Here is a 26,576-nt window from a genome sequence, read left to right on the forward strand (position 1 = left end):
TACTATTAGAAAGATTGCAAACGTATCTGAAAGACAAGAAGAGTTCGGACGTCGCTGAAGCGGGGCTCAGTTACAGCAAACCGAGTACTAGTTACGAGCACGACCACCCGCCACCATTCCTCGAGGAGTCCACCAACATATTGAGAGACGTGCTGAACCACAAGAAGGCGGAACTGCTGCGGCAACCGGAAATAGTAGCTTTTTTAAAATCGGTCTCTTCTGATTTAAAAAAATAAAATAAACAAAGATGGCAGTCACAGCTGAGAAGAGCATTGCATCATTGATGCGTAAGACCATCGACCGGCAAGAAGCCGCCGCACGCCTCAACTTTAGACTGAAGCCGCGGCAAGTCGAGAAGATTCTCCTACACTATATAAAGGATAGAAACATCGTCCCTTATAGAGAACTAGTTAAAGTGCTTAGAGAATACCCTCTAAATGACGATAACTATAAGATCTTAATAGAGGATTGCTTGACGTGCCTGATCTTCTTAGGGCACGAGTTTAAGCAGTTTGTGGAGCTGGTGTGTAAAGTGCAGTGGTCGGGCCGGAGTGAGGAGATGGTGGAGATGTTTGGCCGTTTTGTACTGAATCTGGTGACTGCACACACTTACCACTGCCCGATGGTGCTTGCTAACTTAGTTGCGCAATTTAAAGGTGATTACTATTAGATTTAGCATTTAGCTATATTTTTATACATTTAATTTAATGATATACAATATTTTCGTTACAAATGCCAGCAATTCTCTTAATATGAAATATGAAATATTTATTTGTCAAAAAAATGGGTGTAAGTACATAAAAGATCTTATTCTATAAAAGTACCTCCACTTTCAGCCTATTACAGATATACAAATTTAATGACCTTACAACTATATTTTCAAAACTTATAACTATATTTACATTAATCTAGAGTCAATTCCATACTTACAAATAGAATTTGTAATAAACAAATATAGCCATCATGAAACTTTGTTATTGTTTTTGAACTAATCACATTAAAGCTAAAATATGTGGATATTTTGTTTGTATAGTTTTTCTTTTGGTGTTCTCTCTTCAGTTGTTCTTGTTTAGATTCTTTTTACTCATAAAATGATACACTCCTTAAATTATTTAAAAATCATCATCATATCAGCCCTTTATCGCCCACTGCTGAGCATAGGCCTCTTATTTAAAAATATATTTTATCAAGAGCAATCCATATTGAAGTTTTCTTGTTGTGCTAAAGGTTTATTCATGTATTTCAGCACCTGGTGAAGATTGGGAGGAGCACCCGCCTGCTGAGACTGTGAAATTATGGGCCAACATACACTCCCTTATTGCACAAATAGTTGCAATTATGCCAATGTAAGTACAAATACTAATAACAATTATTTATTACACAATATTAAATATTCATAGATTCTCACCAAACATAGGCATCATAGTTCCATAGAAGTTTCGACATTTAAAATGACACTTGCACCAGTCTAGTGAGGCTGGCAAAATCACTTGAGCCTTAAAAATGACCCTTACTTTAAGAGAGCAAATGTCTAAGCTATAAATAGGGTTGCAATTTTAATTTAAAAACAAGCGCAACCATTTTATAGGCAGAGGCCTACTGAACTTTGAAGAAAATGCTATAACATTATCAACTTATGCATATATGTCTTATTTTCTGTGAAGTTTGATTTAATATCAGACAATTTACCATAAGACACACAATGATGAATGTAACTCATGATATCTGCTGTCTCAAGTGTCTCAGTGTTCTTGATTAAATATTGATCCTATGTTCAACCATTTGCCTATAAATGTAAAACGAATTTGAAGAACTAGTAGTAACTAGAAATAGTTGGATACACTGCCTGCCTGATTGATAAATAAATAAAATAATAATAAAAATGTTCTGTAACTCTTTTCTTTCAGGACTAGTGACTTACTAATGCAGATAGTGATAGAACAATTCCCGTACTACAAAGCTGGGTGTTACCCCAACAGGGCGTTCATACACAACCTGATCTGGATGACCAAGTACCTTCCGTCTCTCAGGGAACACATTATGACAGCTATTATTATTAGGTAAGAACCAAAGATCTTTTGTACTATTTTAATTAAAAAGTGTTGTACAATAATGAATGACTAATGAGATTGACATGGTAATGTTACACACTTTTTGACTTGTTTAAGATTTAATATTGTCTTCGTTTACCGCGATAGTTACTCATGAAAAAAAACTATGTATATTTATACGCGATTTAATCCGTTTCCATAGTTTTATTTCATTATTTAAGATTTATTTTATTGTTGAATAGAGCCAAATATCTCGTATCATTTAATGAGATTAATCTTTTTTTTACTCTTTCATGTTTTGCAAATAGTTGTGTTCCAGATCAATTTTAAATGTTATGCTGAGGTAAAAACCTCTCTTATACATCAGCATTACGCATGAAACGAGTATATTTAGTAAAGCTGCTAATATTTGGCTAAGATCTTTTATTACAGTTTGATAAAAAAAAAATATTGGGGACACCTTACACAGATCCACTTAGCCCCAAACTAAGCAAAGCTAAGCTATGGGTGCTAAGCGATGATATACATACTTAAATAGATAAATACATACATATATACATAGAAAACGTCCATGACTCAGGAACAAATATCTGTGCTCATCACAAATAAATGCCTACCTTCTTCTTCTTTGTCGTATCCTCATGACTGAGGGACGTGACGAATGTGGATGCTCTTCACCAGTTGTCTCCACGCCACTCGATCCTGGGCCCGGTGCATGCTAGCCTGCAAAGTGGTCTTTGTCACAGACGTTATTCTGTCTGCCCAACGCGTGCCCATGCTTCCACTTCTTCGCTTCCTTGCCATGCGTCCCGTGATTCTGAGCTTCTCTAGACTATCTGGTGCGGTCCTGCTCAGATGGCCGAAGAAACCCAGCACACGTTGGGTGCAAATAGTGGAGAGTCGCGTTTTGATGCCGAGTTCCTCAAGAATAGAGACGTTTGTACGGCGTTCAGTCCATGAGATCCGGAGCATTCTTCGCCAGCACCACATCTCGAACGCATCTATTCTGCGGCGGGTTGTTACTTTAATGGTCCAGGTTTCGGACGCGTATAAAAAGATCGAGAAAACTAGGGTCCGCATAAGTCTGATCTTTGTTTTGCGGTTGATGCTTCTATTCTCCCATATCTTCTCGAGTCGTTTTACCGCAGCTTTGCCCATCTGTGCTCTTCTGACCACCTCTTGGTCGCACTCACCATCGTCGCTTATTTGGGATCCCAAGTAAACAAACCTGTGTACCACTTCCAGATCGTGCAACTCGTTGGTTCTTTGCGTTTTGCCGGGGCGGTCGACAAACATCAACTTCGTTTTACTTCTGTTTATCTCAAGTCCATACTCCTTACTGACCAGCTCAATCCTCCTCAGCAGGACTGCAAGTTCTTTTTCAGAGGCACCTATTATGGTCGTGTCATCAGCAAAACGAAGGTTATTGATTTTATGCCCACCAATCTGGATGCCACCTTCCCAGCCCTCCAAAACTCTTCTCATTATATGTTCACCGATGAGATTGAACAGCTGCGGCGACAAGATGCAGCCTTGCCGCACTCCTCGTTCAGCTTTGAAGGGTTGTGACACAGTGTCCTCTATTCGCACTCTAGACACGCTACTTAAGTACAAGTTTTGCACAAGAAAGATTAGGTGTTGCGGTATCCCCATTTCGCCCATTACGCCGAGCATTTTACTCCAGTTGATGCAATCGAAAGCCTTTGCGTAGTCAATAAAGCACATAGCCATATAGACGTCGTGCCCTCTGCATTTCTCTATTAACTGCCTCACATTGAGTATTTGCTCGCGAGTACCTCGACCTCTCACAAATCCCGCCTGTTCTCGTGGTATTTGTTTGGCAATGTAGTTATCTAGTCGCTTGTTCAGGATTCGTAAGAAGACTTTACTAGCATGGGATATGAGCGATATGGTGCGGTAGTTTTCGCATTTGCGAGTAGAACCCTTCTTGTGCAGGGGCACTACTGTGGATTCGGTCCAGTCTTCCGGCCATACACCTGTTCTCCAGACCTTTTCACAGATTTTGTGCATAAATTTGCGCCCCTCAACTCCTATACTTTTTAGCATCTGTGCAGTTATGCCATCACTACCGCAAGCATTGAGCTTCAGCGTCTGAATAGCTGATTCCACTTCACTCAGAAGAATGTCAGGTTCCCTATCTACGTAATCCAATGGATCAGTATCTCCATTCCTGGTATCACTATAAAACTGCTGACAGTATTGCCTCCATCTTTCTAGGACTGCACGTTTGTCCATTAATGTTGCACCATTCTCGTCTTCAATCGTCCATTGCTTAGGTTTGAATTCGCTTGCGAGTAATTTAACCTTTTGAAACAAGTCGCGCGTGTGTGCTGTCTGTGAAGCCCTTTTCTAGGTCGGTGCATATTCTATTGATGTAGTCATTCCTGTCTATCCTACAAAGCCTCTGGATCTCTCTATGGAGTTCTGAGTATCTGGATCTATCCTGATCGGAGTTCAAGCCATTTACTTTGCAAACTTTCCTTTCCTTGATTTTATTCCAGGTTTCAGCGCTCATCCAGTCGGCTTTAGGTCGTGCAGTTTTGTGTGTAGCTTCTGCTTGCTTAGCTGCTTCAAGGGCAGTGGTTTTGAAGGAACACCAAGTTGACCCGGCGGACTCGAAAGGGTCACAATTTGTCTCTTGGAGCTTTAGTTGGAGTTTGTCGTGGAAGTCTATTTGCGCACCTTACCTACCTTTAAATTAATTAAAATTAAAATTAAAATAGCCTTTCTTACTGAGTTTTAAATTAAGTTTGAATTATCACTGTTGGCATTAAAGTTAAGTTTCGTATTTTGTTTTTGGTTTTATATCTGTTCTTTAGTTTTTAAATTAAGTCTCGTAGCTCAGTTTGCCTCCTGGCAAAGGCCTCCTCTAAATCCCTCCAGTGTGTCCTGTCCATGGTTGCTCTTCTCCAGAATGGTCCCGCTGTTAGTTTTATTTCATCTTCCCATCTACAGAGCTGTGGGCCTTTCTTACGGCTGTATCCTCTGGGGTACCAGTTAGTGATCTCTTTACTCCATTTTCCTTCTTTCGAGCGCATCATATGACCTGTCCATTTCCATTTTAGTTGATCTATTCTCTGCAGGATATCTGTCAGTTTGGTCTTCTCTCTTATGTCGATATTTCGTACTCTGTCGCTTCTTCTGAGTCCCAAAATGCTCCTCTCCATCGCACGCTGGCATGACGCGAGTTTTGCTCTATGTACTTCTGTGAGGGCCCATGTTTCACATCCATACGTTAAGCATGGGAGGATACAGGTGTTAAATACCTTACGTTTAATTGTCATGCTAAAGTCTTTGTTCTTCATGATATACTTTAGGGACCAATATTTTTTCCAACCACTTGTAATTCTTTTCTCAACCTCCTTTGACATATGGTCATCAAATGAAATAATTTGGCCCAGATATACGTACTCCTGCACATATTCCAACGGTTCGCTGTTGACAATTATGCTTACATGTTCCTTATTAGTTAGGAGTTTAGTTTTGCTACTATTCATTACAAGACCAACCTTACTACTTTCTTGACATAGTTCTCTGACCATCTGTTCCAGTATTATGGGTGATTCTTCCATCAAAACTAAATCGTCAGCAAATCTAAGATGACTGAGCCATTTTCCATCTATTTTAATTCCTTTGTTCTTCCAATTTACGTTACGGAAAATGCTTTCTAGGACAGCAGAGAAGATCTTTGGTGAGACAGGATCGCCTTGTCTAACTCCTTTCTGTACTGGAAACTCATTTCCTAGTGCTTCAAGTTGTACTCTGGCGCTACTGTTATGATATAGCTTTCTTAGGACATTTATGTAGACCTGTGGTATTCCTTGTTGCTGTAAGGTATCCCAAATTCGATCATGGATTAGACTATCGAAGGCCTTGTTGTAGTCTATGAACGCAATATATATATGTTTTTTATATTCTTTATATTTTTCAACAATTTGTTTTACAGTGTGAATGTGGTCTAAGGTCGAATAATTCCTTCGGAACCCTGCTTGCTCTACAGGTTGTTGCTCGTCCAGTTGCTTGCTTATCCTTTCTAAAATCACTTTTGCGAATACTTTATAGACATTAGACATCAAGCTAATGGGTCTGTAGTTCCCCACGTCATCCTTTGGCCCTTTTTTGTGTATGAGAATTATGTGTGATTTGGTCCATTGACTTGGAATAGTACAGGTGACTAATATTTTATTGAAAATGTTTGTTAGGATCGGGCTTAGTTCATAGACAGTACCTCTAAGTAGTTCGTTTGCAATTCTGTCGGGGCCGGGGGCTTTGTCAGTTTTTTGGCTGAGTATAGCTTTCTCCACTTCACTTTTTAAAATAGCAGGTTCTTGTGTCATATTTTCTGGGTTTTCTTCGTAGCACTGAGTCCCATCTTCCACTTTGGAGTAAAGTTTTGAGTAAAAAGATGTGGGCTGCTCGCTGACATGTTTTTTTGTGGTAATGTTTTTCCCTTTGTGTTTCATGCTCGGTATCCATTCCTTGTCGACCTCTTTTATTTCTTTTAGGGCTCTTCTGATACCGCCCGTCTGGATGATGTGTTTTTCTAAGGTTTTATATTTTAGGTTTCTTCTATCTTTTCTAATGCTTCTATTGATTGCTTTACTAATTTGGGCAATTTTCTTGTTGTCATGTTTACCAGCAGGGTCGGACAGAAGATTTCGTCTCTCTTGTAGTAGTGATTTTGACTCATTGCTGAGGTATTCCTTTTTCTTTTTGGTATTCTTCGGATTAGCAAGCTTTTGCTCCAGCTTTTGGTACAATATCAACGGGTTCTCATCCGGGTCATGCAGCACACTGATCTCGGACAGGGTTGCTATGGTTTCCTTTATAATATCCTTGTTTATTTTGATTGCTTTATTGCTGACAGATTTTCTAGATTTTCTAGGTGGCGCTAGTGTAAAGGTGCTCCTTACCATTCGATGGTTGGTGTTGAAATTTAAGTTTTGGACAACATCTGTGTTTGTGAATGGTTTTCTGTAGTTTGTGGTAATATAATCAATCTGGTTCTTATATCTGCCTCCTGGGGAGATCCATGTCCATTTTTTTCCTGGCTTCTTCTTGAATATAGTGTTTAGGATGCATAGGTTGTGCTCCGCCAGGAAATCTAAAAATATCTGACCATTTGGGAGCCCAAATATCTGCCTCCTGGGGAGATCCATGTCCATTTTTTTCCTGGCTTCTTCTTGAATATAGTGTTTAGGATGCATAGGTTGTGCTCCGCCAGGAAATCTAAAAATATCTGACCATTTGGGCTCCTTTTGCCATGACCAAATTTACCAATAATAAGTTCTTCTCCTTTCTGTTGACTTCCTACTTGCGCGTTGAAGTCTCCCATTACTATGATAAAATTTTTTGAATGTTGGGATATACAGTCTGACAACTTGTTGTAAAAAAGTTCGATTTCTTCCTTTCGGGCTTGTTCTGTTGGTGCATAGACTTGGATGATTGACCATATCTTTTTATAACCTGGGAGCTGTATACCTACCTTTAAATATTGAATAAAATTTATTCCTGACTTGGCAGTAACCTCTTTTGACTTAATTTTATGGCAAATTCCCACTTCCCACATTTAGAAAGGCATCCAGTGTAAGTATTCTGTATTATTTATTTCAGAATGGTAGAAATGGACTCAAACATAGTAGACCGAGCAAAGAACAAGCAGCAAGAGCTCATGTTTGATATGGAGATGGATGAGAAAGATGAATTATGCTCAACATTAGATTACTGCATGCTTGAAATGCTGCGGTGGTTAGAAGATGAGCGGGATCCGGTGCTGGTTACAATCTGTAACGTGTTTGAGAGGATAGTGCTGCCTACACATGGGATTAAGTAAGTGCAATTAGAATAGAATAATAGTTTATTTGTAGGCACACAGATAATAAACAATTTTCGAGACATACAGATAGACTATGAAAAGCCATGAAATGGTCTCACCTCAGCATATTGCTGGTGACTTCCAGCGCTGGTCTTCCGGTGCTTCCAATTCAATTCAATCTCTTTAATTCCAATTCACAAATGTGAAAAATAAATATACAAGGCTAAATTACAAGACAAACTCAATTATAAAAAGACAGGTACATTGCGTGCCGGAAGACTGGTGCGGTGTGGATAGGGTTTTAGAGGTCCATACCTCTAAAAACAAGTAAGGAAAACTATACGGTCACGAGTGACGTTCATATATTGAACTGGATAATTTATCTTTATCTCTCGAATAATGAAGGTGTCAAATGTAAATAAAAACTACAGGTATAGAGTCGCTCGAAACTGTAGTACCAATTTTTGTGACCCAGGATGGGTGGACGGTGGAACCGGACTCCGTGACCCCCCTCTGAATCAGCCCTACACACGTTTTCACTTGACTCGTTTCAGGCACGTCCAATTCCTCCTCCTGTACGCGACATCGATCAGCCAGGCCTGCGCCGACCGCGCGCTGGAGCGGCTGTGGGCGGCGGCGGCGGGGCTGCGCGGCGCGGGCGCGGGCGCGCTCGCCACCCGCCGCGGGGCCGCCGCGCACCTCGCCGGGCTGCTGGCGAGAGCTGTGCGAGTGCCGAACACCAGGTCGGTGACCTTATACGCATTATAAGAGACCTATTCTTGACTAACTGATCATAAGCAAAGCAAATTAGAGCCAAAAAGATCCAATCATTAAAAAGTGAAATCCTTAATTTAAGCGATGAGTTCAAATCGAGGAAAATAATTTCGCTATCATGAGCTAAATAAATCCTGGTCACGGCAACAAATTATGACACGACCGTGTCAATTAAAAAAATTGTTTAAAATTCATTGAGATCTGTGGTAGCTGGAGAAGGGCGAGGGACCCCTTATTCGTGCAAATTAGGCCCAATCTGGTTGTCGATTTCCCTTCCTTCGGTTTCCTGATGAAATCAATTAAACTGTAAAATAAATACTGACTTATCTAATTCCCGTATTATCGCTCTAAATCGCAATGCCCTTTTAAAAACTCACACTGTATTATATGTGAGTGTGTTTACTAAGACGTCCCACTTTGTCGGTTACCATTAACCTAACGTGGATCCACGCTCGTAGATATTGAATTCTAATTAATTTAAAATTAGAGTTCAATGCCTACGAACGCGGATCCACGCTCCGGCACACGAGAAGTTAAGGCGAGACTTGTACCTTTATATCAGTGGTTCCCAAAGTGGTCCATACCGCCCCCCAGTGGGCGCTGAGGAGTTCCAGGGGGGCGGTAGAGGGCTCGAAAGCAATTGGGGGGCGTTCGTCCCTCACAGGGGGGCGGTCCCATATATGAGGAAAAAAAATAACTTAAAATAATAACTGTAAAACCTATTGTTAAACACCATCTGGTCGTTTGTCTCGGCGCATTTGTATTATTATGCAATAAGCCGCGCTCGCCGGTAGCAAACATTGTTTTATTACCTTAGGTTTGTTTTTGTTTTGTCTAATATCTTTTGTCGGGTCCTTATTCTCCTTATCGGCGCGAGAACTCGAAGCCATCTGGGTGACCGTTACACATGGACCGCGTAGTGCACAGCTTTATTTGCAATCAGTAAATCCACGTCTTTCTAGTTGAGCTCATCGTTGGGGATCCTAGATTAATTTTACTGCGCATAAAGTTATTTATCGGGAGTGTTAATGGTGGTTATAGTAATAAGTTTAACTGTCCAGTTTTGCCACAAAGCGACTGAACATTTTGAATAATGTTTTTGTGATTACAAGTGAACTCGAACAACGACTTTTGTTGGTGTTAAATGTGAATACATAATTATATTGTTGGACTTTATTTGCTGCGACAATGTCGGAGGCTAAGAAAAAATGTCGCCAGTATAGTGTTGAATATTTGAAATATGGCTTTATTTTATCTCCCACCAGCCAAACTTTACCCATGTGCGTGATCTGCCAGAAGGTCTGCAGTTGAAGACAGCAGAGTCACCTAACTTAGAAGAAGAACTAATTGAACTGACAACAAATGAAGAACTTAAAATGAAATTTAAAATGGGATACCAGGAGTTCTGGCTCCAAAAATCAATACCTCAACTATACCCTGGATTATGGAAAAAGCACAGAAGTTTCTAATCGCGTTTCCATCTTCGTATTTAGCTGAGCGAGGTTTCAGTGCCGTTCTCACATTGCTTACAAAAAAAAGAAGCAAACTGCAAATTACTGAACGTGGTGACCTTCGGCTATTTTTAACGAAAATTCAACCAGATATAAATAAATTAACAAAATCGCATCCTTCACATTCAAATCTTGATTGTTCAATAAACTCAGTAGATAACTTCATATTTTCAATAAAGACAATAGTGCAAAAAATAAATAAATAGTGTTTAATCATGTATACTTGTTTTATTTTTAAGCGAAAATAAAAGCATCCTCAAAGAGTTGAATATAACTATGTATTTCGTTCTGCTTTACATGTACTTAAGTACATATTCTAAGTCGTTTTGGGTTGTGTGTTGTTGTTGGGTGAGACTAATGTATGATTTTTGAAAGTAATGACTAAATACATCGTTTATTTCAGCTATTTTATGATAGGGGGGCGCTGAAATTTTGTTTAGATACCCAAGTGGGCGGTGGCCCAAAAAAGTTTGGGAACCTATGCTTTATATGAATAAACTGACAAAGCAGCTTTATAGCAATTGACAAAGTGGGACGTTTTCCCGTGCACACACATATATCTTTAATTTTCCTATCTACGATAAGTAATTAATATTCTTTCAGACTGATCCACTATTTAAAAAATATGTCCGAATGGTGCCACTCATACATCACGGCGACACAAGAAAGCACCTCAAACGACAACACGAAAGTTCACGGCGCCTTCCACGCGATCTGCCATGCGATATTCTACCTTGTTGCCTTTAAACATCATCATCTGTTCGCTAGCAAAGAGAGTAAGTACCTGTACCTATTAAGTTGAAAGTTCCCTTAACCCCCTCAAGCGCCTTGTTCCAGATCTGTCCCAGTCAATTTAAACTGTAGGTAATTAACATATTGAAAATTATTAATTCACTAGCAAATTTTTGGCAACTGCGTTCCAGGAGTTTTCGTAGCTAATATTTGCGCCAAATATAAGATATATTCCACGCGATAGTCTACCTTATGGACTTTAAAGAAAACCGGCCAAGAGCGTGTCGCGCCACGCTCAGTGTAGGGTTCCGTAGTTTTCCGTATTTTTCTGAAAAACTACTGAACCTCTCAAGTTCAAAACAATTTTCCTAGAAAGTCTTTATAAAGTTCTACTTTTGTGATTTTTTTCATAATTTTTAAACATATGGTTCAAAAGTTAGAGAGGGGGGGGGGGCGGCACAATTTTTTCCTTTAGGAGCGATTATTTCCGAAAATATTAATATTATCAAAAAACGATCTTAGTAAACTCTTATTCATTTTTAAATACCTATCCAACAATATATCACACGTTGGGGTTGAAATAAAAAACATATCAGCCCCCACTTTACATGTAGGGGGGGTACCCTTATAAATATATATATTTTTTTTTCATTTATTATTTTTGCACTTTGTTGGCGTGATTGATATACATATTGGTACCAAATTTCAGCTTTCTAGTGCTAACGGTTACTGAGATTATCCGCGGACGGATGGACGGACAGACAGACATGGCGAAACTATAAGGGTTCCTAGTTGACTACGGAACGATAAAAACCGACACAAACTGAGCATACGGCTTGGCAAATAAGAGTAGAATTGAAACAAAATTTTCTTTCATTGCAACACTTAACTGTTCTCATTCAAAATAAATTAACTTTTTAACAAAAAATAAAACCGCCTTCAAAAATAAGCGCGTTACAAAACACGGAGAAACTAAAAAGCAAAAAATAATAAACCTTTGAATTCGGAGAAACTAAAAAGCAAAAAATAATAAACCTTTGAATTCGGATTTCTTATCGTATTGCAATAATCTAAACATCCAAATTATAAACAAATCAATTATTTTTGTGGTCGGTACCAGACCTGTTCGTCGCCTTGCTATTGCCTGTTTGCCCCACCCAACCATACACAGGCTGGTACCGACTCCAAAAATAATTGATTTGTTTATAATTTGGATGTTTAGATTATTGCAATACGATAAGAAATCTGAATTCAAAGGTTTATTATTTTTTGCTTTTTAGTTTCTCCGTGTTTTGTAACGCGCTTATTTTTGAAGGCGGTTTTATTTTTTGTTAAAAAGTTAATTTATTTGTTGATTTTTAGTGGTTCCTAGTGATATTATATATATCAGTCCGAATATATGTACAGTAGTGAAAGAATTATCCTTTAACTCCTAACCATTGAGGAGTTGACCTTCCATCATCAGCTCAGCCACATAAAATTACTACCGTCAGGCGTAAATACTGGTGTACCTTTGAAAAATACACTAAAAACATTACATGTGCCTATAACATTTGAAGAGTTCCCTCGATTTCTCCAAGATCCCATCATCAGACCCTGACTTGGAGCCAATGGGACCAACTCGGGGTTATACCCGTTCGATCAAAAAAAAAATTTGAAAATCAGTCCACGATTCTCGGAGATATCGAGTAACATACATACAAAAAAAAAAAACATTCAGTCGAATTGAGAACCTCCTCCTTTTTTGAAGTCGGTTAACAAAGGCAAAACAATTTACATAGACAGTTGTGCCCCTATCATTTTGATACTCTTTTTTGCCGGGATGCAGCTTTAGTTGTTAAAAAGTTCAAATGGACCTAAAGGGCTCAACAATAGCGGCTCATGACTGTAAATATTATGTCAGCGTACTTGATTACATTAAGTAACATTTCCTAAAATCAATATATCTACCCTTCAGCCACCAAAAATATTATAAGACGCGCGCTGTTACAGCCCCATCGCCCCGTACTCTATAGGCGTGTCATTCAGGAATTTCAGGATAAACCTACAACATCTTTTACAAAATCACTAAAATATCTTTTCTTTTCAGACGTAAACTTCGTAGAATCGCTAAACCTGCCTCGTCTAGTAACCTGCAACCTGAATCCGCTTCGCACCTGCCCCCCTCAAGTGATCCGGGGCTTCGCTTCCGTCACCAGATCTCACCAAGTAGTCTACTGTCAGGCTATCATAGAGAAGAACAGTAGAGTGACGCTGCATGCCACTAATGTCCAGCAGTATGATGACTGGTTCCCTTATGATCCATATATGCTGCCTGTGTAAGTATTGTATACAATATTCCTAAGAAGCTGGCCTAAAGCCCTACATTCACGGTACGATTCATCGCTTCGACCGATCGGACAGATATCGTGAACCATCGGTCGTATCAAAAGCGCCAGCTACATACGAGGCGATCGATCGTTTACGATATCGCGTCACTTTCCATCCTTTCAATAGGCTAGTTTAGTTTCCTATACTTCAAATAATAGTTATTTGTTATACAAGGGGGCAAAGTTGTATTTTAACGCAGAGTGTGTAATTGAAAAACGAGCAAGTGAAAGGATTCTCGCTTCGCTCGTGGTTCAACTATAGAATCCTGAACTTGCGAGTTTTTTAACACACGAGAAGTAAAATACATTTTCTCAAACATGGTATGAAATATTGATGTTATGTGCCTTATAATTGGCAGCGAAGTATGACGTTGCAGGTGCGGCTAGGACGATTGATAGATAATGGAATTTCATACAAACCTTGCAGGCCAAGGCCGGCAAAGTCCTCTTTTTTAATTTCCAAACACAGATAATTGTGACATAACATCCAGGTATTTAGCCAATTAAAAAAAAAACTATAAGGGGCTTTATAGACGTGCCGACTGCAAGGCCCTAGACAATATTTGATTTTGGGTGCGTTTTCATACAAAAAAAATTTTTTTCGTTTTTTTTTTAACTTTTTGTTGTTTTATAAGCGTATACGGGGTATCATAGGGGAACGAAAATTCGATTATTTTTGCGCTACGACGCACCGTTTAGGAGATACAGCCATCCAAAGTTACTATTTTCAGTAGACTTTATTTATTTCATACCATGTTTGAGAAAAGCCTATATGTCTTCGGCCGGCAACCCCCTTTGTCCCGGCCTCTGTAGTAATGTACTATTGCACCCGAGTGTAACACAAAACTTTTCCCCTCACTATAGCGAGGAAACTACAACGCAAAAAATGCGTTTATCACTGGTTCCAGTAGTTCCACAGGTGGTAAATTATCTTTATTACTAGATTCACCTACTTTTATCAATTTTAAAGCAGTTAATTTGACTTTATTCAAGGTCAAATTACTTTACCCACTAGTGGATACAATGCGTTTTTACCCGCTGGTATTAAAGGACAAAACACGTGTTTCCGAGCTAGTGAGGGGAAAAATATTTTATGCAGTGCACGAAATAAAGCACCACATAATTAAAAGATAAATATGGACAGTAGTTACTTTTAAACATAATTTATATTTAATTAGTCAAGCAGAAAGATAAAAAGTAAATGTATTGACCGTGACGTCACTCCTCAGTATTTCATAGTAATTCCATATTAGCAAATCGTTTTGACAGTTCTTAAAAAGAAGCTGATTTGACTAGTAGGAAACTGGCTTATTATCTCCACTTAAAAATCACGTTAATTCTGCGCATCGTTTTGCCGTGAAAGACGGACAAACAGACACACACTTTCCCATTTATAATGTTAGTATGGATTATTACTTTCCCTGCATTAGGTACCTATATTATTGATTCCTTTCCAGATCCGGTAAAATGATCTGGCCCCTCTGCGTCGAATACAAAGACTGGGGCAGAGAGAATGAAGATGAAACCCAGTACTCCGGCATGAAACGCAAACTAGAGGAAGATGACGATTTCCTGATGACTGCCAGCCCTTCGCAGAAACTAGCCAGCTCACTGTCGAACTGTATATCACCTGGATTTAGGACGAGTGAAAGTGTTATGTGAATTTAACTTTAATATTATTAGTTCTTCAAATATTAAAGTTCACTCCATTTGGAAACTAGTAGACAATGATTGTCAGTACTTGGCAAAGACTAGCTAGCTAATATCATTCAGTTATCTTATCAGTGCTTCAGAACCAGTGAAAGTTATACGAATTTATATACTATAAATTGCTTTGTTAAAACGAAACCAAAAGTCACTCAAGTGTTTGGGAGACAAAAATGATAACAAGTATCATATTTAAGTTGACTATTTGTGAATCTTATTGCGTATAAGAATAGTCGTTTTGCTGTATTACTGCAATATGATTTTTTTTAACATATTTCTTTTATTATTATTCTTCCATAGTTATGGAAACCAGTTATTTTACAGGTTCGCAAATTAAATATTTATTTAAGTAGCACACTTTTTTTATCCATAATAAATAAGTTTTTTATTTAAACTAATTGAGGCCTCTGTTAGTAAATTATAATATCTTTGAAGGTTGTAAATTTTTCATGTTATATTGTTAGGCCAAATAACAGAAAATGTGCTTATTAAGCTTTGTACATTTAGACCCGCCTATAAGCACATTCTCTGTTTTTCTTGTGACGTTTGCAAGCAAAAGGTACCTACTTTTTCAACAAAGTGGTGTGTACCTATAAACGCCACACTTCCAGTGCCCGTTCCCTAATTATTATCGAAATTGTTAATAAACTTTTTCCTAAGCATATGGCTTTGATTTGATTTGAAATGATACTCTTATGTCAAGGGCATGAGCACGTATTGCTTACTGAAATTATTTAAATATTAGAAAATGTCGTTATTAAGACTAGTAGATTTTATACCAGTCTTCAAATTTCAAAAGTTAACCTAACTATTCTGTGCTTGTAATAATACTTGAAATTACTTATTGATATAAAATAGTTTAACGACAGTGTTAAACTATATTTGTAAAGGCTAGTTATTTAGTTTTAACTGAAAAATAAATGTATTTATTATAAATTTGAAGTTTCAATAAAAGTCGTAATATGGGGTTAATTTTATATTGAACATTCAACAAAAACACGAACACGTAAGGCTAAAACACTAGCAAATAACTACTAAATTAAACTTAATACAAAAATATTAATATCAGACTTTACTTAATGTTCACAATATGTTAGAACTAGATAGATACAGATGTAGTGCGAAAAGATTTGCCTTCGTATTGTCACAGTATAATAAAGAGTACTATCGTACAGTATGGCCACTCCCGCTCCCCGCTGAAAGTACCGCCCACCTCCTCTCGGTTACCTCACAGTTACCGCCTGTCAAAAACGCGACCAGTCGACCTGTCATATTTCACTCATACAAGCATAGTACGCGTTCACCTACACGAGCTTAGACTGTGTGCTAGGAACGCGCCTCTTTCATATATTTGATCGCCAGTGTCCGAGGTGTGGTATTGTTACGGAAACGTAAACGTGTCATGCTCTAATGAGGAGGCACACTGACATTTTATCCCGCCAGGCAGCGCCTGTGCAAGTGTCTAGGCATGTCACTGTGAGAGCGAGAAAACAAATATCATCTTATCGCTCTCACGTATGCAATTCTTTATCTGTGCTATGGACTAATAGGGTGGCGCCATCTGTCATAACCTTTGAGTGTGCCGTGTGCCTCCTCATTTAGTGAATCTCAGTACAAGATGTATTGACATTGACTGAACTAGCATGACAAATACGAATGTTTTCGGAAAAATATGAAGGGAACCCTTTTCATTGTTGTAGTTGGATATCAGTTAAGTAATAGATCATGGTGATCCATGGTTAGACAAATTTTAACCGGTTCCCTTTCCCATGCTGCACAAAGATTTCCCAAAAATGCAAATACTCGTCATTCATATTAATCTACCTTAGATGACATTAAAAACGAGTCATATTCAGAAAATCCGATGTTATTTGAACCATTAAAAGTGATAGGGTTAAAAATCTATTGGCACGTATTTGGTCGATAAGTAGGACGTCTAGTTCGTCAGTTTGACTGGAAAAGAGATAAATTCTTGCTAGCAAAAAATACATGTTTTTAGCTGACACAAAAACAAAAGGACCTACATTGCATGATTTACATTTTTGGGAAGTTTGGCACTGAATGTATTAAGGTACAGCGGGGCAAATTTCGACTGGGGGACTATTGTAACTAATCCATTATTACACTATGATGTTCTACTTCTACATGTATCCACTGAACACGCCTAACATGAAAAAATGTACCAGTTACATTTGCCCCCCACTCCCCCAGTCGAGATCTGCCCCGTTGTACCTTTCTCTAAACCTTGAGTCACCATGGTATAATTGTATTATTTCAAATGAGGATCATATATTTGTTAATATCTTAGATATTTTATTTTCTCCTGATACGAATGATATTCTCAAAATTTCATGGCTACAATTCTCATATAAATGTTTCACAAAACATCTACAATATATTGATTTAAAGTAACACGATTTTCACTCATATTACTGAATTGTTTTTTTGTTTCGATTAATTTTAATTTAACATTAAAACATCTACAGTACAATGAACACGTGACATCAAACACGAGGAAGCTCGATTTTTAACGCATTAACTGCTAAGCTACGGTCGACGCGCTAATTCATGCCTTTTAAGTATAGAGGTAAAACGACAATGAATCAAGATTAAGCTATAAATGGGTTAACAGGTCTATTTTGTGAGATTCCACGCTATAATGGCGCAATTTCATTAGTCGATAACTCGTTCGGTATACAGCATACGGGCGAGGCGAGGCATCCCCGCAGGCGAGATAACAAACCATTGAAAGTGGTGCAATTTAATTGGTCGTTAACTTGTTTGGTATGCAGCATAGAAGAGTCCCCGCAGGCGAGATAACAACCAATGTTACTATTTAATTTCCCTGAATGCGGGCCCTGTGGCACGCGTTCCAGAAATCTCTCGCACCCCGAATGTAGACCCTATCGACTAACGAAAACGTTTCCCCTAGGCTTGTGTAGGACATGTACTAATAGTACAAAAGACACGATTCCCTGCACTGTACTAGACCGAACTACTCCCAAATGATTCTGCTCTCTAGTACATTTAGTACACTCACACACGCGCAACAGAATAGGAGCGAAGAGCCGAGAAGTGACAATGACAGCAAAGCGATCCGTGTGATCCGACCGCAACCGAAATATAACCAACTGACTCGGACCGAGAGCGCTCGAAAACGGCCGATCAGCTCTCGGCTAGTACGAGCAAGCGTTACTGTACGCCATATGCACAATTTGTCTCTCGCTCTCTCGGTGTACTACTGTACTAAATGTCCTAAAAGAACGAACTAGTACACTTCGGAGATCGTACTAGTTGGGAGCGATCTTTTCAGTGAACGAGCAGGCACAACTCTAGTTTCCCCGAATGCGGGCCCTGTGGCACGCGTTCCAGAAACCTCTCGTACTATCGACTAATGAAATTGCGCCATGAGCTCCACAGGGATTTAAAGTGAAGTCTAATTTACAGTTTAGGAAATACAAATAATTTATAGTTACATAAAAAAAATCAGTGATGTGATACAACTACATAGAGACTTGAACAAGTCTGTATATTACAATATATTCTGTGATAAAGAACACTATTATTTGATATTTTGTAAGTATACAATGTTTGTCTTGAACTATTTTATAAGAGATAAGTACTTTTGTATTTAATTTCCTAATACTGATTGACTTAATTGTAAAATAACCACGAATAAATTATTAGATGAGATTTGTGAGACGTAGTTTAGAAATTGGCAACATTTTTTAATTTAAATAGCCTGCCGGTGTTGCCAGTATATAACTTATATAGTTGCTTCAAACTGTATGTACACCAAAATGTGGAAAGCGATGAGAAGGCAAATTGTTGTACATTATAATTTGCGTAAATATTGCTTTAGCGAATATCAAGAATTTCCATACGACATTGTACTTATTTTATATTAATAAACTCTCTTTGATAATGATCAATGATAGCAAATGTCGAATAAAGCAAAGGTTAAACTTGGCAGTGAACTATTTATTATTTATCTATAAGTATATTCGACAATCTCATTCAATTAAACAAGGGTTCTTAGTTACCAAGCACACATTACTTCAAATTTTGTGACATTCTTGACATTTTATGCACTTTTTACATAAATGAAATGGTAGCGAAAGTACAGTCCCGAGAACAGTTACTGTATGTTGAATTGATTGCAGCTTTCATTAACATAACAATTATAACTAATACATATTTCAGGCTTCTGAAATATTACTAGTCATAATTATAGTCTAATTTATCGCTCGACGCAAAAACGACGACGTTTGACGTTTGACTGTCTGTCTGTGTGTGTGGCATCGTAGCTCCCGAACGGATGAACCGATTTAGATTTAGTTTTTTTTTGTTTGAAAGCTGAGTTAGTCGGGAGTGTTCTTAGCCATGTTCCATGAAAATCGGTCCACTATGTCGCGGTCAGGGATTTTTCAAAATTTCAATTTTGTGGTTATTTATCAATTCGGCACAACGGTTGCTTCTCTCTTTTCCATTTGTTCAACTTATGTAACTTATGACCTGTATATGTCGCAGTAAGATAGATAAAGCCGTTATATAGTTATAACCCTAGGGATATAATTATATGTCGTAACATAGTTAAACGAAAGCGATTAATTGCTATCTTACTAGGAATATAACTATAATACGTCACTAGTTTAGTGATATAATTATATGACTGGATTCAGTTTAGTGAAATTATTGTAGCCATGGATTACGGCGGTGCGGCGGAGGTATAGTTATAACCCTAGTTATATAATTATATCACTGGATTAAACTTAGTCTAGGGATATAATTATAATACGTCTCTAGTTAAGTAATATAGTTATATTACTGGATTAAGTTCAGTAGTATAGTTGTAGCAGTGTAGTGCGGGGGTGCAGTGGAGACGGGGGCGGGAGCTTACCCGCTACCACAAGGAAGTCGTTCGGCATCAGTTGTCGTTCCCGTCACGGTTGAGTTTTCGTGCATAATTATTTTTTGAATTTTAGCCACTTTTTCTGTGATATCGTTATGTTACGGCATATAATTATATCCCTAGGGTTATAACTATACCTCCGCCGCACGGCCGCACTCCTGCCTACAATCATTTCACTAAACTGAATCCAGTCATATAATTATATCACTAAACTAGTAACGTATTATAGTTATATTCCTAGTAAGATAGCAATTAATCGCTTTCGTTTAACTATGTTACGACATATAATTATATCCCTAGGGTTATAACTATATAACGGCTTTATCTATCTTACTGCGACATATACATAACTATAAGCAAATATGTGCTTGCTAAGCTACCTCAAGAATAAAATATATTAAAGATTTATCTTTTCCTATGATAAGGATGCCGCCGTCTAAAGGACGTGCCAGACTTCTGTGGCTGTTGTTTCGTCTGATACTGCTTAATAATAGGCGCTTCGTTCGCCGCCAGTTTGTTGACTACGAAGTCGTCACCTGCTTTCATGTTCTCCATCATCTTCAGTTTGGCCTCGATGGACTGGATGGCGGTCTTCTTGCTTAGTTTTAGTTCGGGCTTGGCTCCGGAGAGGGCTGGTATGCCTAGCTCAGGCTTGGGGCGGTCTTGGTCTTCCTGTTGAAAGAAAAATATGATTTAATATCAATAGTAATTAAAATTTTGAAAAAACCCCCGACCGCGACCTAGTAGATCGATTTTCATGAACCATGGCTAAGAGCACTCCCGACTAACTCAGCTTTTAATAAAAAAAAAACTAAATGTAAATCGGTTCATCCGTTCGGGAGCTGCGATGCCACAGACAGACAGACACGTCAAATTTATAACGCCCCGTTGTTTTTGCGTCGGGGGTTAAAACCAGAGAAAGATTTCAACCAGCTTATCATGCCAGTAGATTTCCAAACTGAACATTTTAAACTGGCAATCGATGGTCATGGAGGAAAATATATCTGTCAGTGTATAATGTGCTAGTCTATCAATGGTAACACTTCATTTACAGTGCTTGAGTCTTTTTTTCATGCAATTAACACTTTCGCAACCAAAACCCGTTTAGCAGGCACTTTGCTCAGATGCTGGAGAACCCATTGGATGGGCGGTTATAAGTTACGACCGGTTTCTGACGTAGTGCGCCATTTTTTGTCTGGTAGTGAATGTGTTAATGTCACCACTATAGTATGAATTTTCCGAGATGTTTTTTTGGCTTTTGCCGTAATCTGTTAAACGAAAGCCTTTGTTTCTATTATTCACGGCGGCTAGCTCCCGTCTCCACGGCACGCGTGTAGTTAAAAAGCAACTACCTTGATAGAAATAAGGTTCAAATTTATGAAACAGCTTGCAGTAACTTTTTTTGAAGATGACAAAACGTGTTGAAAGGGCTTTTTATGAATTTGAACCTTATTACTATCATGATGGTTGATTTTTAACTACACTGACTTTAGCGCGTGCTGTGGAGACGGGAGCTAGCCGCCGTGAATAATAGAAACAAAGGCTTTTGTTTAACAGATTACGGCAAAAGTCAGTATCGTCGCAAATATAATTTTAATTTTTGAAATTGCTGTTAATATATGTATTTTTTAACTGTGATTTATTTATTTTAATTGTACTGTTTGGACCATCTGTTGTCTGCAATAAACGGGTTTATCATTATTATTTATTAAAAGCCAAAAAACCATCTCAGAAAATTCATATTATACCATCCTCCCATCGCATCGTATTCATTGTTACCACCATACAATAACCACAAAATTAAAATTTTGAAAAAACCCCCGACCGTGATATATTAGACACACACACAGACAGACAGACAGACAGACGGACAGACAGACAGACAGACACGTCAAACTTATAACACCCCGTCGTTTTTGCGTCGGGGGTTAAAAAAGAACGTGTAAATATTCAACTCACCGCAGAGTTCTTAGCGAACTTGACACATATCTTCTTACAGCCCAGCAGCTGTCCGTTAAGCGAGTTCATCGCCAGCACGGCGTCCTGCCGCCGCTGGTACGTGACGAAGGCGAACCCGCGCGACTGCCCCGCGGAGGGCCCGCTGCGGTGGAACAGCATGTCGAACTTCTCGATAGAGCCGTACACGCGGACCATTTTCAGTAGTTGATACCGGTAATGAGAAATTTTAAGTTATATAAATGCAGGAAAGGGTTTTCGCTTGGAATAGTACTTTACGATACACGTGTGGAAAAGAGGAAAATCGAAACATAAAAATATTTTTTTTTTATGGGATAGGAGGCAAACGAGCTGGCTGGTCGCCTATTTAGATTATGCTGGTGCATTAGACCCTTTTGGGGTGAAAAGGTCCTCCATCGATTTCTCCTCTTTCTTGGCAATTTGGATCCAGTTTGGGCCAACAGATATTTTAATATCCTTGTCGTCTTGTGTTGGTCTACCGCTGCGTTTGCCTAGGGGGCCATATCATCATATCATCTTGTGGCTTCCATTGTCCACCTGCCATCCGAGTCGTGCCACAATTGAAAACAAGTGGCAATAAATTAAAACATGACTGAAGGGAGTGTGGGAGGAGTGGTATTTTAATTGACTGGCGAAAAGTTTTTACTGCATTGTTTCTAATATTTTCTATATTTTGCTTTTAATAAACCCTCATACAATACACAACATGACACATGATTGAAACTGAGATGCAAGTCATATTTTTACCCGACTGCGGCAACGCAAAGGAGGGTTATGATTTTGACGACCGGTATGTATGTGGGTATTAACTTGACTGACTCAAAATAATAATACATTAACAATAGGAACACATACAAAACTAAATGTTTTAGAGTTGTCTTACTACCCTTTAACTTTCCTTCATTTCCTTAACAAGTTGGTGGACAGTTAGGCCGGCAACAGGCAGTACAGTACAGTCTTAAAATTCATAATCTGAAAAAATTATAATCTTGTAAAAATCAGATTGAGTGCACGGAGTTCCATACAATTTCGCAACTGGTGTGGACAGTTGCGAAATTGTATGGAACTCCGTATGGAACACTCTTATTTTTAAGATTATGAATTTTCAGATTGATCTGACAGATTGCATACAACTCTTTTTTTAGATTATAAATTTTAAGACTGTCTGTTGCCGGCCTTAGTCTGACACTAAATACGTATAGACAGTCATAATCCCATTATCATTTCTATTGTGTTCAGCATAGTCTTACATAGGGTTGTAAATAGAAAAAAAACCAAATGTTTTTTTTCAGAATTATGAAAAAAAACATGAAAAAAAACCGAGCACCTTGGTTTTTTTTCTAAATATGGTTTTTTTTCAGATGAACAAATAATACGACAATAACGGTTTTTCGTGAGTTGTAACGTGTTTCAATAACAATAACGTACATTTTAATTCAGTATACAAACGTTTATTGGGGAATCCCCGATGCGGCGTGTAGCGTGGAGAGGCGGTGGTGTTGCCAACAGTAAATAGTGATAACTACAAACTACAGATTTCGTAAATGTTACTTTTATAAGACCAGAAATTAAAGTTATTTGATTAAATTCGTTTAATAGTTAACATTAAGTCTAAAAAACCGTATAAAAGTATTAACTACTTTGCAAATTTTGAGATTTCGTACTTTAGAAAAAAAACATACTCCAGAAAAAAAACTGTTTTTTTTCACGGTTTTTTTTCATGTTTTTTTTTCAAGCCAGAAAAAAAACCGTTTTTTTACAACCCTAGTCTTACAAATGCCTATTCCCTGACATGGGCAAAAGATGCAGTAAAGCAGGCACTATGCCTTAAATGGAGATGGGCCGGACACACACAAAGAACCGAAGATGGACGCTGGTCAAAGTCGTAACAGAATGGCTGCCCCAGGGTAAAAGAAGAAGTGGAAAACCACTCATAAGATGGAGTGACGACATTAAAAATATAGTAGGCCACAGCTGGCCAGAAGTAACTAAGAGTAGAGAAAGCTGGAAAGCATTGGAGGAGGCTTTTACTGCTCAGGGCGGTCCTTATGAAGACGAAGAAGTAAAAAAAAAAAACAATGGTAAACATTCATTAAGGAAATAAAAGCTTATATTATTATATTACATTCCCTGACATACAGACTATGCAAAGACAATAAATAAAGTTAACAGTAATACTGCATAGATCTACTACTAGGACTAAGAGCCTTTAAAAAAAAACCTTATAGCAAAAAATGGTTGACGGGCCGAACTTGGTGATATGCAGACATTAAACGTTGATACGAACTCTACATTATCCCAAAGTTTAATCCTTGAGAAAATGAGGTGGGCCTGGCGGCTCTGGGCACTGAGTCCAAGAGTGGAAATAAATATTGTGTAGCAAAATAAAATGACATACTCATTAACCCTAGTGTCCAAGTTGCCGATCCACAGCCTCTTCTCGCAGAGGTCTTTGGGCTGCATCGGCTCCAAATGTAAAGGCACCTGAAACAAATTTCAAGACGTACAAAATGCAACACAATTGAAAGTATAGGTGTGGTTGAAAAATATTACCCCTACTACTACGATACTAGACAGGGACATACGTTTAAGCTAATTACGGGTTCTACCCAAGGAAACTACCATACCCTGCTGTGAAAAACTTACGATATATTTTATATAGCTTAGAATACCTAGTTGAATGAAAGGTTAACTTACGCTTGCTTCGTCCATTGTATTTACTATCGGTAATATAACATAGAACTACTGAATATCACTGCTATAATTGGTACATTCTACGACTGAATCTCTCTATACACCACAAAATACATATTGATTTTTATTCACACAGAAAGCTGAGAAACGCTAAACAACTATTCTCCATTTGACACTGACATTTCAATTTTTTTTCTGTACCCTGAATTGTCTATGTTTCGTGTAACTTTGAAATGAAGGTTATTTGCCAAGTAATCGATTTCATAATCGATAAAGAATAATTATAATGACAATTTCGGGAACGTAAGAGGCCTTAATAAATCATTCATTTCATTCGTTCGTTTATGGACTTTATGGTTTAGTGACTTGACTGACAGTGACAGACGTCAATTAGAACTGCACTCATGCACTGCACGAGTTCACGGGATTTACGTTGCATCGTTTTCCTCAAGTTTCGTAATATTTTGAAAATAAATTGCTTACATTTTACTAACCATTCACACATTGCTGACTAAGATTTTCGGAACTGTCGTATTAACCTTTGGAAGATGACAGTACCTCCGACCATGAAGAAGATCAACAAGAAAATACCCGGAATTTTACCACCACCACCTAAGACAGAAATTGATGGTAAAATATCTGATCTATCTTCCAAAACCGTTGCTGAACTTCGAGAATTACGTGACCGGCAGGTAAAGCTGTTAAATAACAAGTCTTTTATTAGTAAACTGGCCGATAAAGGAGTGAAAATTCAAGCCTTACATGATAGAATTGTTAAAGAATTAAAAGCAAAGGAAGATGAAGAACAGACTTGTCGTCTTCTAGATAACCTAACCCTAAGTTCAGTAAATAAACAAACAATGCAGGACCTAGAATGGCTTGGAAAATCTAATAAGTCTGATACTTACCTAGATTCAGACGATGATAGTGAGCCGGAAGATGTCCTCCAGATCCTGAGTCAAAGTACAGCTCACGAAAAAACAGTCAAAGTATTACCACCTGAGAAACCTCTAGTAACACCAGAAGATGTAGCTAAAATAGAGGAACTTCCACACATAAAGTATTTAGTTGAGAAAACTGAAAGTAACACAAAACCGAAAGCCACAGGAAACTTCAAACCGTACAAAACGACAAAGTCTGACGTTCATAATCCTGAAAAAGAACTGCTTAGGAAAAAGCATAAACACTGGGAAGTTACAGCGGCTACTCCACCACCAAGTATCCACGGGCCAGCTAAAGTTTTAAGTTTAGAAGAATCTTTGAACTTACAGAAAGACTATAATTTACACTTGAAGGAGGTCGAAGCACAGCACGCTGCGGAGAAACTGATGGAAAGAACGGGTATAAAAATGCCAGCTTTGCCAAGAGATGTTACTTCGTTTGGGCAGTACAGAGATGCTGATTCCGATGAGTCGGACATGGAGGGGAGTGACAAAGAAGTAGTGGACGAGGACCCTGATGGAGGGGGAGTGGTTTTTACGGTTACAGAACATTAGACATTTTGATAAAAATACTTCAAAGAATAAGATGATTTTGATATTGATTAATCTAAAGCAATATATGAATATGGTCTTAATATATTAGTTATTTTCATAAGGTACAGCAGGGCAAATCTCGACTGGGGGGCAAATGTAACTTCAGTAGAACGGATACATGTAGAACTCAATCAACATCATAGGGTAATAATGGAAAAATTGATTATTTAATGTTGTAAAATGCTATTTTTATTAAAGTTTTTGTAACAAATCTTGTTTTACTAGTCCATAAAATACTTTGAAACAGAATAACATTCAAAAGCAACAGAGTTATGTACATACACATGACAAATTAAAAACTTTCTATTTTTTCTCTTTAATCTAAAACATTGCATACAACTTTTTAATACGTATTCCAAAGTATAGTTTGAAACATTATTGTTTTAAATTATTCTAAATACATAAACAATACAAGTGCTTCTGAGTCTTCGGAGGCTAAGCAGAAACGTAATAACCCCTTCAGTCCAAACAATGCGTA

General features: G+C 38.1%; 3 protein-coding genes across 3 annotated transcripts; 2 read left to right on the top strand and 1 right to left on the bottom strand.

Annotated features, from left to right (window-relative positions):
* Positions 1-233: 233 nt before the first annotated feature.
* On the top strand, positions 234-15,909 carry LOC125228045 (RNA polymerase I-specific transcription initiation factor RRN3). The gene is made up of 8 exons (XM_048132492.1): positions 234-656; positions 1,247-1,346; positions 1,908-2,060; positions 7,686-7,901; positions 8,442-8,630; positions 10,776-10,948; positions 12,994-13,222; positions 14,731-15,909. Exons 1-8 carry the CDS (start codon positions 248-250, stop codon positions 14,933-14,935), a joined length of 1,674 nt encoding a protein of 557 aa, XP_047988449.1. The 5' UTR covers positions 234-247; the 3' UTR covers positions 14,936-15,909.
* A 2,461-nt stretch (positions 15,910-18,370) lies between these two features.
* On the bottom strand, positions 18,371-24,740 carry LOC125227786 (probable RNA-binding protein 18). Its single transcript, XM_048132125.1, has 6 exons — positions 24,567-24,740; positions 24,264-24,353; positions 21,852-22,058; positions 20,298-20,564; positions 20,237-20,256; positions 18,371-19,501 (listed from the first exon to the last, which is right to left on the bottom strand). The coding sequence occupies exons 1-4, from the start codon at positions 24,579-24,581 to the stop codon at positions 20,298-20,300; spliced, it is 579 nt and encodes a 192-aa protein (XP_047988082.1). The 5' UTR covers positions 24,582-24,740; the 3' UTR covers positions 18,371-19,501; positions 20,237-20,256.
* Positions 24,741-24,958: 218 nt separating this feature from the next.
* On the top strand, positions 24,959-26,298 carry LOC125227783. Its single transcript, XM_048132124.1, has one exon. The coding sequence runs from the start codon at positions 25,112-25,114 to the stop codon at positions 26,057-26,059; it is 948 nt and encodes a 315-aa protein (XP_047988081.1). The 5' UTR covers positions 24,959-25,111; the 3' UTR covers positions 26,060-26,298.
* Positions 26,299-26,576: the final 278 nt, after the last annotated feature.

Source organism: Leguminivora glycinivorella, chromosome 7 (assembly GCF_023078275.1).
Source record: "Leguminivora glycinivorella isolate SPB_JAAS2020 chromosome 7, LegGlyc_1.1, whole genome shotgun sequence".
Taxonomy (NCBI): Eukaryota; Metazoa; Arthropoda; class Insecta; order Lepidoptera; family Tortricidae; genus Leguminivora; species Leguminivora glycinivorella.